The sequence below is a fragment of the Oreochromis aureus genome, linkage group 10 (genome assembly GCF_013358895.1).
Source record: "Oreochromis aureus strain Israel breed Guangdong linkage group 10, ZZ_aureus, whole genome shotgun sequence".
Classification (NCBI taxonomy): Eukaryota; Metazoa; Chordata; class Actinopteri; order Cichliformes; family Cichlidae; genus Oreochromis; species Oreochromis aureus.
This window is the reverse complement of record NC_052951.1, coordinates 28,833,845-28,847,589: the sequence shown is the minus strand read 5'-3', so window position 1 is coordinate 28,847,589 and position 13,745 is coordinate 28,833,845. Positions and strand designations below refer to the sequence as shown.

General features: G+C 39.6%; 1 protein-coding gene across 1 annotated transcript in view; it reads right to left on the bottom strand.

The window, feature by feature from the left end:
- The window catches only part of lig3 (ligase III, DNA, ATP-dependent), a 20,078-nt gene extending 6,333 nt beyond the window's left edge, over positions 1-13,745 (bottom strand). The window contains exons 1-13 of the mRNA XM_031750278.2: positions 13,625-13,745; positions 11,383-11,963; positions 10,032-10,160; positions 9,107-9,325; positions 8,856-9,007; positions 8,563-8,729; positions 7,762-7,839; positions 6,764-6,932; positions 4,095-4,250; positions 2,980-3,111; positions 2,779-2,858; positions 225-312; positions 72-149 (exon numbers count right to left, since the gene is read on the bottom strand). Of these exons, the coding sequence (XP_031606138.2) occupies positions 72-149; positions 225-312; positions 2,779-2,858; positions 2,980-3,111; positions 4,095-4,250; positions 6,764-6,932; positions 7,762-7,839; positions 8,563-8,729; positions 8,856-9,007; positions 9,107-9,325; positions 10,032-10,160; positions 11,383-11,935 (2,001 nt within the window). The 5' untranslated portion in view covers positions 11,936-11,963; positions 13,625-13,745. The remainder of the gene's footprint in view (positions 1-71; positions 150-224; positions 313-2,778; positions 2,859-2,979; positions 3,112-4,094; positions 4,251-6,763; positions 6,933-7,761; positions 7,840-8,562; positions 8,730-8,855; positions 9,008-9,106; positions 9,326-10,031; positions 10,161-11,382; positions 11,964-13,624) is intronic.

Sequence of the window (13,745 nt, the reverse complement as noted above, 5' to 3'; positions counted from 1 at the left end):
AAGCATAACTTGAGAAATTGAACAGTAAATAAATCTGATTAACAAACGTCGTCATCAACCAACCAACTCACCTTTACGTCTTTTAGCACCAGACCTTCAAGTCCCTCCCTGATGACACGAGTTATCATATCAGCCAGATCCCCTGCTCTCTGACACACACAGACGCACACTTTTTTAACACGTGTACGCATACGGCACAAAGACACATTCACAGTTATACTTACAGTGACGTGCTTCATCTCTGAGAACAGGATCCTGTTGGGGACTTCAACCATGTTGTCATGCAGGAACTTCCTGCGTTCACACAGAGGCCTGAAGAAGACAGAAAGCCAGCGGACACGTGAAAGCAAGCGTGTGTTTTATTATATATAAAGTCATGAATGTAACTATATTTACGGTACTCCATATTTAAAAATAGAAAGGCTAGTCTGTATATCAGAAATGTGAAGGTTTAAGATGTTTAATTTAAAACATCTTCTAGTGAAACATCTCTAACAGTGACTCCAAAATGTTTCGGGGTAAGGAACTGCATCCTGGCTGCTCACACACACTAGATTTTGATTATTTTACTTAGCCGCTAATGTTAATGTTTAACTACATTTTACAAGGTTTAAAACAACAAACTAAAGAACACCAAAGGATAAAGTTCTTCCACAGAAAAATCCAGAAGGTTTCTTTCCGCAGTGCTCTAAAAGTTTTGAAAACTTCTGGCTTTGCCTGGGATTCAAACTCCACTCGCACGGGTAAAATCCTCTGCTCAACCTGCTGCATCCTCACCTCCACATTTTTGCTCTTTATAGTCCTCACCTGATCTGCTGTGCAAAGAGCTGGGTTATTCCACGAAGAATCAATTAGTGCCTCCCAACTGAGCCCCACAGAATCAGCCAATGTTTTGGTACAGTAATTTTTAGTATACCGGTGTAAAATCGGCCAAAACAAAATATGCCCACCTATGCTGTGGAGGTCCATTGTGAATAAGGGAGCGGCCGAAAGAAGCTTCTTCTTTTAACTTTAGTATATTTAATAAAGGCATTCAAAGTTTTACCTTTATACTACGAAAACGCTCAGTTACAGGCCTTTGAAGTATCTAAGGGTGGGTGCAGCACTATTTCAGGACTGGAAAACACAGTTAAGCTCTGTGTAAATCAACTTTATACTCCATGTATTACAAAATAAAAGCAAAATGGTGTTTTGTCCTGAACCACTACTTCTATGACCAACTCTGAGCATAAATATCATTGGATATGTCACAGTTTTAATAGGAAAACTGCATCGTTTAACTTATATTACATACAGTTAGAGGAAATAAGCACTGGAAGTCTGGATGTTTAATCTGTTGTCTGATCGTACACAGGAGGACATTTTAAAAAAGTGCATTGTGGGTAAACTCACGGGGCTCATATCACCATGAGAGAGAGGTGATTAGTCAAAGCTAGTTATGGCTTATAAAAGGTCCTTTTTTATGGACTCTTTTATACCAGCCAATCATAGATTCTGGAGCCAATCCCCGCTGGCAGGAGGGAGTATTGGAGAAGTGCTCAGTGCATTCTGGGAAGTCCCCCAGTAGTCAGTGCCCATAGGAGCATAACTAAGGAAGGATTCAAGGTCACTTGATCAAGCCATAACTCTAAGCTTTATCAAAAAGGAACATTTGAAGCCTAATCATTAAAGTAAAGAATTGAAGTTTCCACAGAAGAGAGGGGCCCATGGCTCCATGCCCAGTGAAGTGGATGGTTTAGGCTTCACCCTGGACATAAAGTTTTTGAGTCACTCCCCTCTGGCAGGAAGCTGCAAACCCATCAGGATCAACAAAGCCTCCTCCACTAACTCACTTTATAATTAAGTGTTTTCCATTAACACACCATTATGCTTATTCAGCCCATTAACATTTGCACATTGGACTCCACTGCCCTCCATATACATTTGAAAATTTATATTTTATATTTATATATTCTCATAGTCCCTCTATAGAAGAGCAGCTTAAGTATTTGCCAACAAACTGCAGATCCCTGGTTCGTTCCTGCGAGGAAGACAAATCCATTTGGGCTTGTGGCATGAAAAAAAAGTATGTACCAAATCAAACTCTACCTGAGCACACAAGTATGATTTTGTGCTTTTGTATCAAACATTCACTCACATTTATACTTGGATGAACATGCTGGACAGCAAACTGGGGCTCAGCATCTTGTACGAGGATACTTAGGCATGCAGACTGAAGCAGGGATCAATCCCCCAACCTTCTGATTAGTAGATGACCTGCTCTACACAGCTACCTTCGATATAATAAGGGAGCAGCTGAAAGTAGCCATTATATATTCTAATTTTTCTTTTGCACCACTGTTACACAAAGTCACATTACTTGTTTGTGTTAAAACTTGGAAATAAATGTGATTCTGGTTCTGAGGTTTGCATAAATTAATTTCGATTTTAAGGATCCTCAGACACCCTGTTACATGAACTACACTTGCTCAAGTGGATGTGAATTTGAAGGTCACTAGATGCTGAAGACTGGTCCTCAGTGTCCTTCATTAATCATTTCAAAGTCCCCTGTTCCAGACATACAAGCTCCAGTACTGATAATAAATTATTATTTTCTTTAAAAAAATCTTTCCATAAAACCACGAATTAACCACATAACAGTGAGTGAGCAAACCACAAGGACAGAGCAGCCTATTAATGTTAAAAACGACATGCTTGCATCATCCCCATAAGGGGTTACTCTGCACAGTGAAATGCAAAGTCATTTCTGAGACAAAGGCTGGATTGAAAGCGCATTACCTCTCCATGAGACTCACACCATTGAAGTAGATACAGTCGAAAACAAAAAGGCACACGTTGGCGTCTTGAAAGGCTGCTTTCTGAAGGGAGAGGAGAGGAGAGGAAGGTTTGTGGGGTAAAAGAAAGCCTGGTCCAAGAGGGAGAAAGAACAAAAAGCTGTGTGACAAAACAAAGAGCATGAAGTGGCTGCAGTGTTCTCACCTTGTGTACACCCAAGGTCCCGAAGGGCAGGGGTTTACTGGTCTTTGTGTCAATTAGGAGGACTTCAGCATCCAGTATCATGCTGTGGCCACCAGGAAAAGCCTGAGGGATGTATTCTTTGAAATGGGCCACCTGAAACATCAACACGGACACACACAGGGAGCTCAGTTACTGAGTGGAAACAAGTAGCATGTGAAACAACTATTACAACAAGATTTAGAAGACCAGCACCACACCTGGCTGTAACAAGCTCAAACCTGTAAAAACACTAGGTTTCATTAATAAAGTGCATTATTATCAACCTGATCTTGATTAAAAAAAAATGTTTTAAAAAGCAAAGATCAAATGAGACATTTGATGCTCGTGGTTCAAGCTTCTACCCACCATCCTCTTTTATAACACTGTGGGGGATGATCTAAACAGTTCTCCGCCGTTATCATTCATCAGAATAAAGAACATTAGGTACCTTGGACTGTTGTAATTAGACTCCATTCCCACCCCCACAGAATGTTAACCTAGCATTAACATAAATTGCCTAATTACAGCGGCTGAGGCTGCATAATTAGCCATTTGGCTGATGGGCTGCAATGACAAGACGGTCACTCAAGACAAAATGTCTGAAGCCTTCAGGCTAGAGGACTAAAAGTGGACCGCAGACACCATAAAAACAAGTACCAGGCTTTCAAATGCCTCAGAAAGCATAGGCTGCACTTCCATAGGAGAAGCCTGGAAAAATACGGTGTATATGCATCGCACACAAGAGCTACATGGCTTTTTCCGACTTGTGCCATCCTCTACTTTATGATTGTTGTGAAGTGTGTTTTGTGTGCACAGAAGCATTTCAAAGGGCTAATGAACATGACGCAGAGCTATTTATTCCTGCACGTTTAAGTCTCTGTGCATCATGCTGAGAAAGCAAATGCTGGAAAATCACTGTGGGAAATGTCTGAATTTCACGCTGGGAAAATACCTTTAAGCTGCTAATCCTGCCGGGGCAAACCTGAACACACTGCATTCTGATGAGCATTGTTATATTAATCAGTAAATAGCTTCACGGACCGGGAGCCCGCACATTTGCATCTGTGCTGTCTGTGCATGTGCGCGATAAGACTGACTTTGTGAGGCAGCACTGGTTTGAGGCTGCGACTGAAGTAGCTGAAGTTGTCTCCGTTCTTGTGGACCTGCACGCGCTCGCCATCGTACTTGATCTCCGAGTACATCCCGTTGGGGCATTTCTTCATGGCGTACTCGATGGATTTACACGCCTCCGCCTGAAATCACAACAAGGAAACAATAATTTCTGAAGTTCTAATTGCTTTATGTGAACTTACTTTTCATGAAAGGTTTCCTCAGGTTGATCCAATTTAAGAAAACAAACAAGAAAAAAAAGGTTATCAATCATGTAGGATTAACAGTAGATTCAACAATTTCCTTCACAATATGAGACCATTAATAAAAACATGCAGTTATTTTTGTGAGAATCACTAAGTTTGAAACCACGAGGGTGATGAAATTTTGTAAAACTTCGGGGGTTTAAGTTTATGTCAGTATACGCCAAAAAGAGGGCAAACGGTGACATTTATGTCTCCTCCTGGGATCAAACCAGGGATCTTTCAGGGTTTCTGTTGCTGAGAACCTTAGAAGCACACCCGGTTCATTAGAAAGCCTTGAATTTCTTTAATCATTAGGAAGTTTTGCAGGCCACTACATGATGTGGACATACAGAAGATGGCCAAAACTATAAAATCAAGAACAATTTTTTGCACGTCTGTTTCACTGAGCAAAAGGAAACAACAATCATGACAACATCAATATCAGCACCCCGGTGGGTGTGTTTATAACCTAAAAATATTCAATTGATTATTTATTTGTGATATTATTGCCATGACTTCAAAGTGACTACTCATTTACACAACACCAACCTAAATTACTCTTTTGTATCCACTGAAAGACGATCTAGCGCTTCATCTTCTGCGAGCTCATGTTAGGAGAACAAAGTTAAAACTAATAACATCGAAGTTGCTCGCCTGTGGATCGTTAGGGAACGGCCTGTGCTAATCATTTGTAACCTAAAATGCGATGCGGGGATAGCTGCAGTGCATTCCCATTTTCTTTTATTTGGTGTAATTAAAGGGCCGCTGTGTAATGTGCAATTTAATGGTCTGTAAAACACATTTTAAATCATGCTGAATTAATATTTGCATTTCAGGACGGGTTCGGGACAGTTACGTGTCTGCAGTGCAGAGTTATCTGTAGGATCCAGCTGCTGCGTGTCTGGCTGTCGAGTAACAAACCATCAGGTAAAAAACATTATATTCTCTAAATATTCAGACATTTTAACTTAACATAAAGTAAACTTTGGCTCATGCTAAATCTTTAAGCAGGCTGCAAACAGGCAGAGTGACTCAGCTGAATAGCCAGTCATTCTCTCAGTGAATGTGTAAAACTGGGACTGCTTTGTTTGGACTTGATGTATGGCCATCTTAACGACCGCTGCACAGAAAAGTACTTTTGCTCAGGAAGAATGACGACAGACAGAAGAGCTGACCTTCTAAACTGAGGATTTTCTGTAATCCACATCTTTTCCTTGCATACAGAATTGCAAAAGCCTTTGAGCACACATCAGATTTAACACCTCTAATCACTACATTGTGATGTTTTTGCAGTGAACCATGGCAAACAAAAGTAAGAGTAGCAAGATTTACTGCTGCAGAAGCCTTGAGGCATGCCCAAAGCTCAATCTACAAACAAGATGTTTGTCTAGACTATTTTAAAAAGAAACATGGAAGTACCGAAAGGTGAACAAACACCCGTGCTACGACGACTTCACTGCCTTTGATCAAAGTACGACAAAGTGACCATATTCTGGTGTCAAAATGTTTTCTACTGCTTTATCAGAAGCAATTGACATTGATCGTATTCATAAATATCATTTTGTTTGTAGAATTTATGTGAAAACCACCATTACATTCGTGCATCTTACAATATATGTCACAGACAAAGACAATAATATAGGTACACCTTTAAATATGACTCCTCCATTGACAGAACCATAAATGACCCCACTCGCTCATTTTAAATTGCTAAAAAAAAACAAAAAACATCTGTTGTGATGATGATGGTGGCGAAGAGCACCAACAATTCCTCCCACAGGTGTTCAGCAAGCTGACATCTGAAGGCTGTGAATGCTGCAGCATAGGATCCACATCATTTTAATCAAACCACTGATTAACCCAATGCTCTTATAGACCACTCCCATCAGGCTAGAGCTGCTTCCTCACAGGTTAAAGGTGATCACTCCAGACAACTTTATATTCATCTGTAGCGTCACTTCCCTCTAACACACAGCGGGGTCAGAGGTTAACTTTTTCTTTTAATTTGTTACCGTGTCTGTATCCCTAATTTATATCCTGGTTTATTTTCACAGGTAACATCCGTCCCGTCCCCTGACATGTGTAATAAATCACCAAAATAAATGAGGACATTGCTTGGGGAAAAGCATCCCAATACTTATGTAAATATTTTAATTTTGTACTGTGCATGTGTGTCTCGTGTGATTTATGAGGTCAGAAAGGTCAGATGACAGACACCCTCTATTCCCTAATTGAGTTAATTAAGTTGAATTAGCTCACATAGTTTTTAAATGTGACTACTTTTTTTTTTTTTACATCACTGTGGTTCAAACACCTCAGCTTTGCATTCACATGAAGACTCAGAGAGATAAAAAGCAGACAAACACTGTGTGTATGTGTATAATTTGACACTTTTTATTAGGAATCCTTACCAACATGGGCTGGACGGGGGTCATAAGTGAGGCCTCGATAGTGAGGAGTTTCTTTGGTCCTGAACCATTGGACGCCTCCTGCTGATTCCTTAACACCCTTTCAATCACGTCCCCCAGATTACGCGAGGCCTTGAAGGCATCGTAAGCGTTTGGATCCACTGCATCCAAGCTGCATAAAGAGGCAATAATGACAGGCTGCTATTTAAAAAATGTAAATCACAGATCACATGATGGTCAGCCTGCTTATCACAGGCAGGCTGGATCTGACTGAGAAAACACAGTAGTGTCCTTTCTCTCTAGGGCAGGGTCGAGCAATAAGCTGAACTCAATTCTTCTCAATATTAATTTTGTCTCTTTATAAATTACTGGTAAAGTCCTTCACAACAGTCCCAGTTTGTCATGTGGTCCCCTTGGGAAAATTACTGCGCACCCCTGCTCTCTAAATGCCTTCACGCAGCATAACAGCGTCTAACAGATGCCCTCATTGTAGGATCAAGGATTTTGCTTTTTCAGTGCATCTGTAGCCTTGATTTATTCTGTTTATTTCTACAGAAGCCCACATATCTTTACCTGAAATGTATAATTTATGACCACAAAGAATGAAAGGTTGTTAAAGATCATAAATTACACACACAAGATGGTCATAGCCACCATAACGTTGCCCATTGGCCAGTAAAATCCTGGTATGCACTTTTTTTGTCCTTTTTTTCTCTCTAATGAGGGCCATAATTTACAAAAATGATGTTATTGTGATCAAAAAGAATTGAAATTAGAGATTAAGAACATAAACACAGATGATGGGAGTCACAGGGTAGTTTTTCCATAACCTTCTTCACAGTCTGACTTTTTTAAACCGGAGGAGCTGCCCTCTCCTGGTCATTTGAGAGAATGCAGATTTAAAGCAATGGCCTCACTTTTCAGACTACCCATCTTTGCGTACAATAAACCTGCCTCTGTCATGTTCAAAGATAACAACTAAATAATCCAAAAATACTTACACGTGTTTTGCACCAGCGTTCATCTTCAAATCGTGCTTAATTAGGCGAACGATGCATTTCAGGTCATTACTGGTGCATCTGTAGGGAAGGGAAAATTCAGACTATTACTGTGAAGCAAATTCTGAAGCATTACAACATTTTAGGAAGAAGAAATCTAAAAGCATAAAAATGAAAATTATATAAAATGATCAGATTAAAATGCCTTAAAGTGATTAATGGAAGCTGCACAAAGAACCTGCTTCATTAGAGGCAGCTGAAAGATGAACACTTGAGCACTGCAAGTTCACTTTACTTGCTTTGTTCTATTAATGTTATATTACGCTAGCAAACCCTTTATTTGGTACAGCAAAAAAATAATGTCCATGTCTGTTTACAGCTTGCAAGATGCAATTTATGACAAACAAACATAGCCTGGTGTCTGCTGCAGCGGAGGGGAGAATGTCAAATAAAGATGTTGGGATAATGTACGCGTTTGTGTTAGACATGCCCGAGGCAGGCAATCTAGAAAGGAGGGAAAAGTACACAAATGCAGGCAATAGAAAAAGCCATAAGAAAAAAATAATAAGTGGAAGGAAATAATTGTACCATAAATACTGGAAAATGAAATCTCTAAGTACGTCTTCCTGCTTCTACGGAGCTATCGGAACTTTCACAGGCAGTAAAGCAAAGACGTCACGTGGAGAGGTGCAGCTACAAACACCAAGGTCAGCCTTATTGGGGTTATTTGTAAGAATTACCATATCTTTTAACATTTTAACACTCAGCCTGACTGATATAAAAAATGATTATGTGTTTTATTACTTTTTGGCAATATCCTCCAGCTCGTTCTGCTGCTCATCCTCCTTCGTCAGCTGGGAAAGTCGGGTCAGGGATGCGTCCACTTCCTGGATGGTAAGGAGACTTTTGGCAGCCGGGGGAAATGATTTACTCTCCTCAAAGAACATCCTCACCGTCTCAGACACGTCACCCTTAAAATGAAAAACAAAACAAAAACAGACACGATGTCAAGAGCTTGTAATTCTGCGTTCGTGTTAAGGGTCTGTCCACTTTGAGCACCGGAATATTGTAAGAGTGACGATTTATGGACGACAGACCTGCTCCAGATCGCGCACCATGTCATCCTGGTTGCTCCTGAATATGCGGCTGAAGAGTTTTACAATCTGCTTGTCATTGAGGTTGTAGACGCTTTTCACAACACCCGGCAGGAGCAATTTCACAGTCAGGTAAAGATCGCCGTGGAACTTATCTGGATGGAAGACAAAGGAGAAAATTCACAGAAATGCAAAGAAGATGACCTGCTGGATTTTGTCTGTATAAAGAAAAAAAGGTAGAAAAAAATAACTACCTCCACTTGTGCCCTTCCTGAGGAACTTTTCAATAATCTGCGTCTTTGTATTGTAGCTGTTGTTTTCGGCCACCATGGCACAGAGCTTGCGAAACTCTCTGAAGAGGCAGTCTTTGTGCTGGGGGTCACAGAGCTGGGTGGACAGCGCGCTGCCTTGGCTGGCTTTGGCAGGGGAAGAGGATGGCCCAGGGCTGCTGCTGGAACTGCCAGCCTTTGTTGCTGTGAGGAGAGTGAAGGGGAACAGTGCAGAGACCATGATTTATTGATCACTATGAAGGGGCCAGAGTGGATTCTGAAAAATGTCAGCCTTTGTACTTAAGCCCAAATTCTCTCAAACACTGATACTGGCTGAAACCATTGTTTTCAGAGCACGCCATATTCATATTATTTTTATTCCTATTCTGGCCGTGGCCCTCAGACTGTAGTGCAAGAGTTTCCCTGCCTATTCAATCCAGTTTATTACTGGTGGCTTACATCGCCGCTGGGAATATGAAAGCAGTTTTGCTTCCACCTGTTTATTGCTTCAGTTTGCTGACTTGTGGATACCTGTAATTGAGCTATGAGCTGCAAAGGGAAACTACTAACAGAAAACCGCTTTAAAGATCCCACATAAGTTTATGTTTACCTTTCTAAAGTGTTTTCATTTTATTTTAATTAACGTATGCACTTAGGTCCATTATGGAAAACTGCCAGATTTAGCCACACAGGCTCATTTCCACCTGCAGTCCCTGGCAGGTTGATGACATTACTTCTATGCATACAAAAGACCCAGAAGCATATAAGTGATGTATGTATTGGGTTTAGATACACAGTTGCTGGTGACCTTCTTGTGAATTCTTTGTATGTTAACACATGTAAATTAATAATTAATAAAGACTGTTTTTTCTTTTTTCTGAGTTACTTGAATTTTGACATCATAACTCACCAGTGAAGCCTGAAAACTTCCTTGGCGCATTGACAGATGGGTCAGCAGGAGGAGCCATCAGCTGACCGGTGGTGTTCAACTTGGCCTGCACCTTCTTTTTTGGACTTGCATTAACTTTGGCCATCAGGTCTGCAAGACAAGGCGAGTGGCTTTAGAAGAAAGAAGACCTGAAATGCCCTAACTTACTCATTTAATGTTGACAATATGCCAGTGAGATCACACATAAGTGAAGTGTATGGGACCTAGCTGTCACAAGACTACATATCAAAGAGTTTGCTGTATAATGCTATATGAATACATAAGCCAGGACATGCCTACAGTCTTTATGGCTGTTTGTTCATTATTCTGTAACCTGCATTTAACAGCTTACACAAGGAAACCAGGAAATTAATCATTTTCCTCAAGAGAAGCAAAGAAAGCACAAGTTGCATGTATGCCCTAAATCTATACACAACCTATGCAAGTACCCAACGCTGCTTACAGCATTTATACTTGTGTCTCTGTTGCACTGCAACCAAAATGCTAGCTGCTGAGTTTCTGGCTTCAAGTTGATCCACTGTCTTCCAGTCAATTACAAAAAAACAAAAAAACAAAAAAAAACAAAATCAAAACAATTCACAATTACAAAAATGTTCAGTTACATTTCCAGGGAGGCATACATCAGGTTACAGCGTAGAGTTTCAAACGGGTTTGCTCCTGCATAGATTTAACATAGATGCATAAATCCAAATTAAATCTCATTTTGCCTAATGACATAGTTTAACTATAAATAAATATATAATAAATGGGCGAGTCAATTACTGACAAATATTTTTGACACATTTTGCAGCTTTAACTTGACAAACATTAAGTAAACATGTTGTCATGCCTTCACTGAAAGGCCATCTAATTATTTGTACGGGTCCAACAGGTAAGTTGGCATTGGGCGGGAAGATGTGAGCCACACCAAACATGCAGTCAGGCAACTTTAGCAACAACAACAGCAAGAGTTCTCGTGTGTTTGCGCCACTGGGTTCATATCAGTATCCCACATGTATTCACAATACTACTAGTATATCAATCAGCTGCTGCACTTCAACTGATTTGCGGGACTGTGAATTGAAATTTCAAGAATAGATCAGGCCACATCAAAAGTGCACTGCAGCCGAGATTCACTGATTGCTGACTTTATGAACACAGGAGCTTGATCTGATTCCAATAATAAATAAAATTTTCCTTTGGCCAAGGCTTAAATATTACCTGTGAGCAGTAGAAGGGTTTAAATACACAATAAATGTATGTTCACAGACAATTTTTCTGTATAATAAGCATTTTAAAAATACGAAATTTACATTTTGAGTGTCTTTTGTACCTGAAACGTGTTTATTTATAATCTCCTTGTCGTCGTCCTGTAATTCCTCCCAGCCCTCCAGGTCGGTGATGTCCTCGATCTTCTTCGTGGTGGCTCTGGCTCTTTCCAGCTTTTCGAATATACACTTCACATGGTACCACTCTTTCATCTCCCCTGCAGACTCACTGAAAGGGTTTGGCACAATTTTGCCTATGCGCACTATTCCCTTCTGGATTTTGTCCTTGCATTTCTTACATCCTGCTGTGCCACGTTTGGCGTATTCAACGAGAAACCTCTGATCTGCCATATCCGGCTGATTGGAGAAACTTCGATGCAGGAAAAACCAGGGAGGATAGTTTGGGAGAAGACTGTGCTTTGGGGATACTGAGGAAAACGCAGAGATTTTCCTTGTAAAATGTAACTCATGAAAAGACAAAGGTAGACGCTCAGCACATGAATAGACAGAAAAGGCCCTACACAACCTGAAGTATTTCTGACATCTAACAAGTTTTCCAGGGGGATTTAGGACTACGCGGATAGTCTTCTGAAGCAATAAAATGAGAGTTTTCTGCATTAAGTTGCAATGATGAACAGTTCAGAACCTAAAAAAAGCAAAAGGACATAATGGTTAATGACACAGCTTTGTTTTAAATACAAGGTACCTTAATATACTAAAAAAAAACTAATGCTAACAGCTCTAATAAAAGGTTTACTGACTCAGCAATATTTTATGCATTCATTGCAAGTGTAAATTTCCTGATTCCAGTTAAGCAGTAACATTGCTTCCCACTGCACATTTACAGGGCTTCTGCAGGGTTCATAACAGCAAATGCATTACTTTGGATCCCTTTTTAAGGCAATTTAATACATTTTATAGTTGTATAATCCAAAATATTGACGATAAATGTAAAGCTAGCATGACCAGTATGACAAAACATTATTTGTAATATTTCAGTACTTACTTAAAATCATGTGAAAATGTTTTTAACGACACAACTGAGTTATTTCATGCAATGCTGACCTAAATCAGTGCAACTCTGGAGCCACATGAGTCTCTTTGATCCCACTCTCGTGGCTCCAGGTGGCTGTGACAAAACAATTAGCAATCCCTGAAGAAATGGACTACGAACCCAAAAAACAAACAAACAAACAAACAAACAAACAAACAGCCCCACAAAATTAAACTTAGACTGGTCGTTTTTTGTTTGTTTTACTACTTCTAAAGATACTGTGTTGCTATATGTTTTATTGTTAAAACAGGCTACTTTTGAATTTCAAAAATTTTTTGTTGGTAATAAAATAAATAGATAAAAACAAAATAATACTTACAAAAATGCTATACAAATAGCATTATCATAATGAAAATGCTAACAGTACCAGATAAGCATAAATAGGCTACAGCAGAGTAGTCGCATGTGGGAAAAGATTTTTGTTTCTCCACCTATTAGTAACGTTGATAGGCTGACTTATAGTAATGGGCTGTGTAGCTTTCCTTATAAGTCTCCAATATCTTCTGTTGCTCCATTCAGAGTTTTTAAGTTTAAAGAAAGAAAGAAAGAAAGGGGGGGAAAAGCCCTACATTCCGACGATAAATTACACAGATTTCACTGCTCTTGCTGCAGTAGGCAGTAAAGAAGGAAAAGGTCAGGATGCTCCATACATAAAAAAAACATGACCTTACAATTCTCTAACACAAATCTACAGAAAACAAAAGAGCACAAGGATTACCCTGTTAGACAGAACAAAAAAAAAGTAAGACTATTACATGTCATATATGAGCTTTCGAATAATGGCAAACAGCTAAAATTTAAAGGATTAACGAACACAGATCGATCAAAGTGCTCTAGAGTGTCAGTGGACAGTTTTACCATCTTGTTTATTCTTTACTGTAGTGACTTTAATGCAACACAATGTTTTCAGTTCAAGGCTAATAAACGATTTTGGAAAAGACACACAAAGTACACGTTGACTTATTTTAATATTTACGCATATTTGAAATAAAAAAAAAAACAAACAGCATGCCTATTCAGTTACACAAACGTGCATTTTTAAATGTTAACGTTAAGCGCACCTCCAAAACATCCGACGTGTAAGTTTGATGACACGAAGGCAAGTGGATATGCTCACTAACGTTAGCATTAGCAATGCTCACTTTGTTCTACGCTCACAGGAAATTATCATGTCTACTTAATAGACTGCACACCAGTTATCACAAATACTTTAACGTGCTGCTAACAGTGCTACACATGTTTATGTACTGTACCTTAGAGAAGCCAAGTAAACTGTAATAGGACGCTTTAAACTGCTAGCAATCCTCATTGTTGTTAGCCAACAGCCCAGCGACGTTAAGTCAGCGTCATTGTAATTTAAATATGCAAAACACT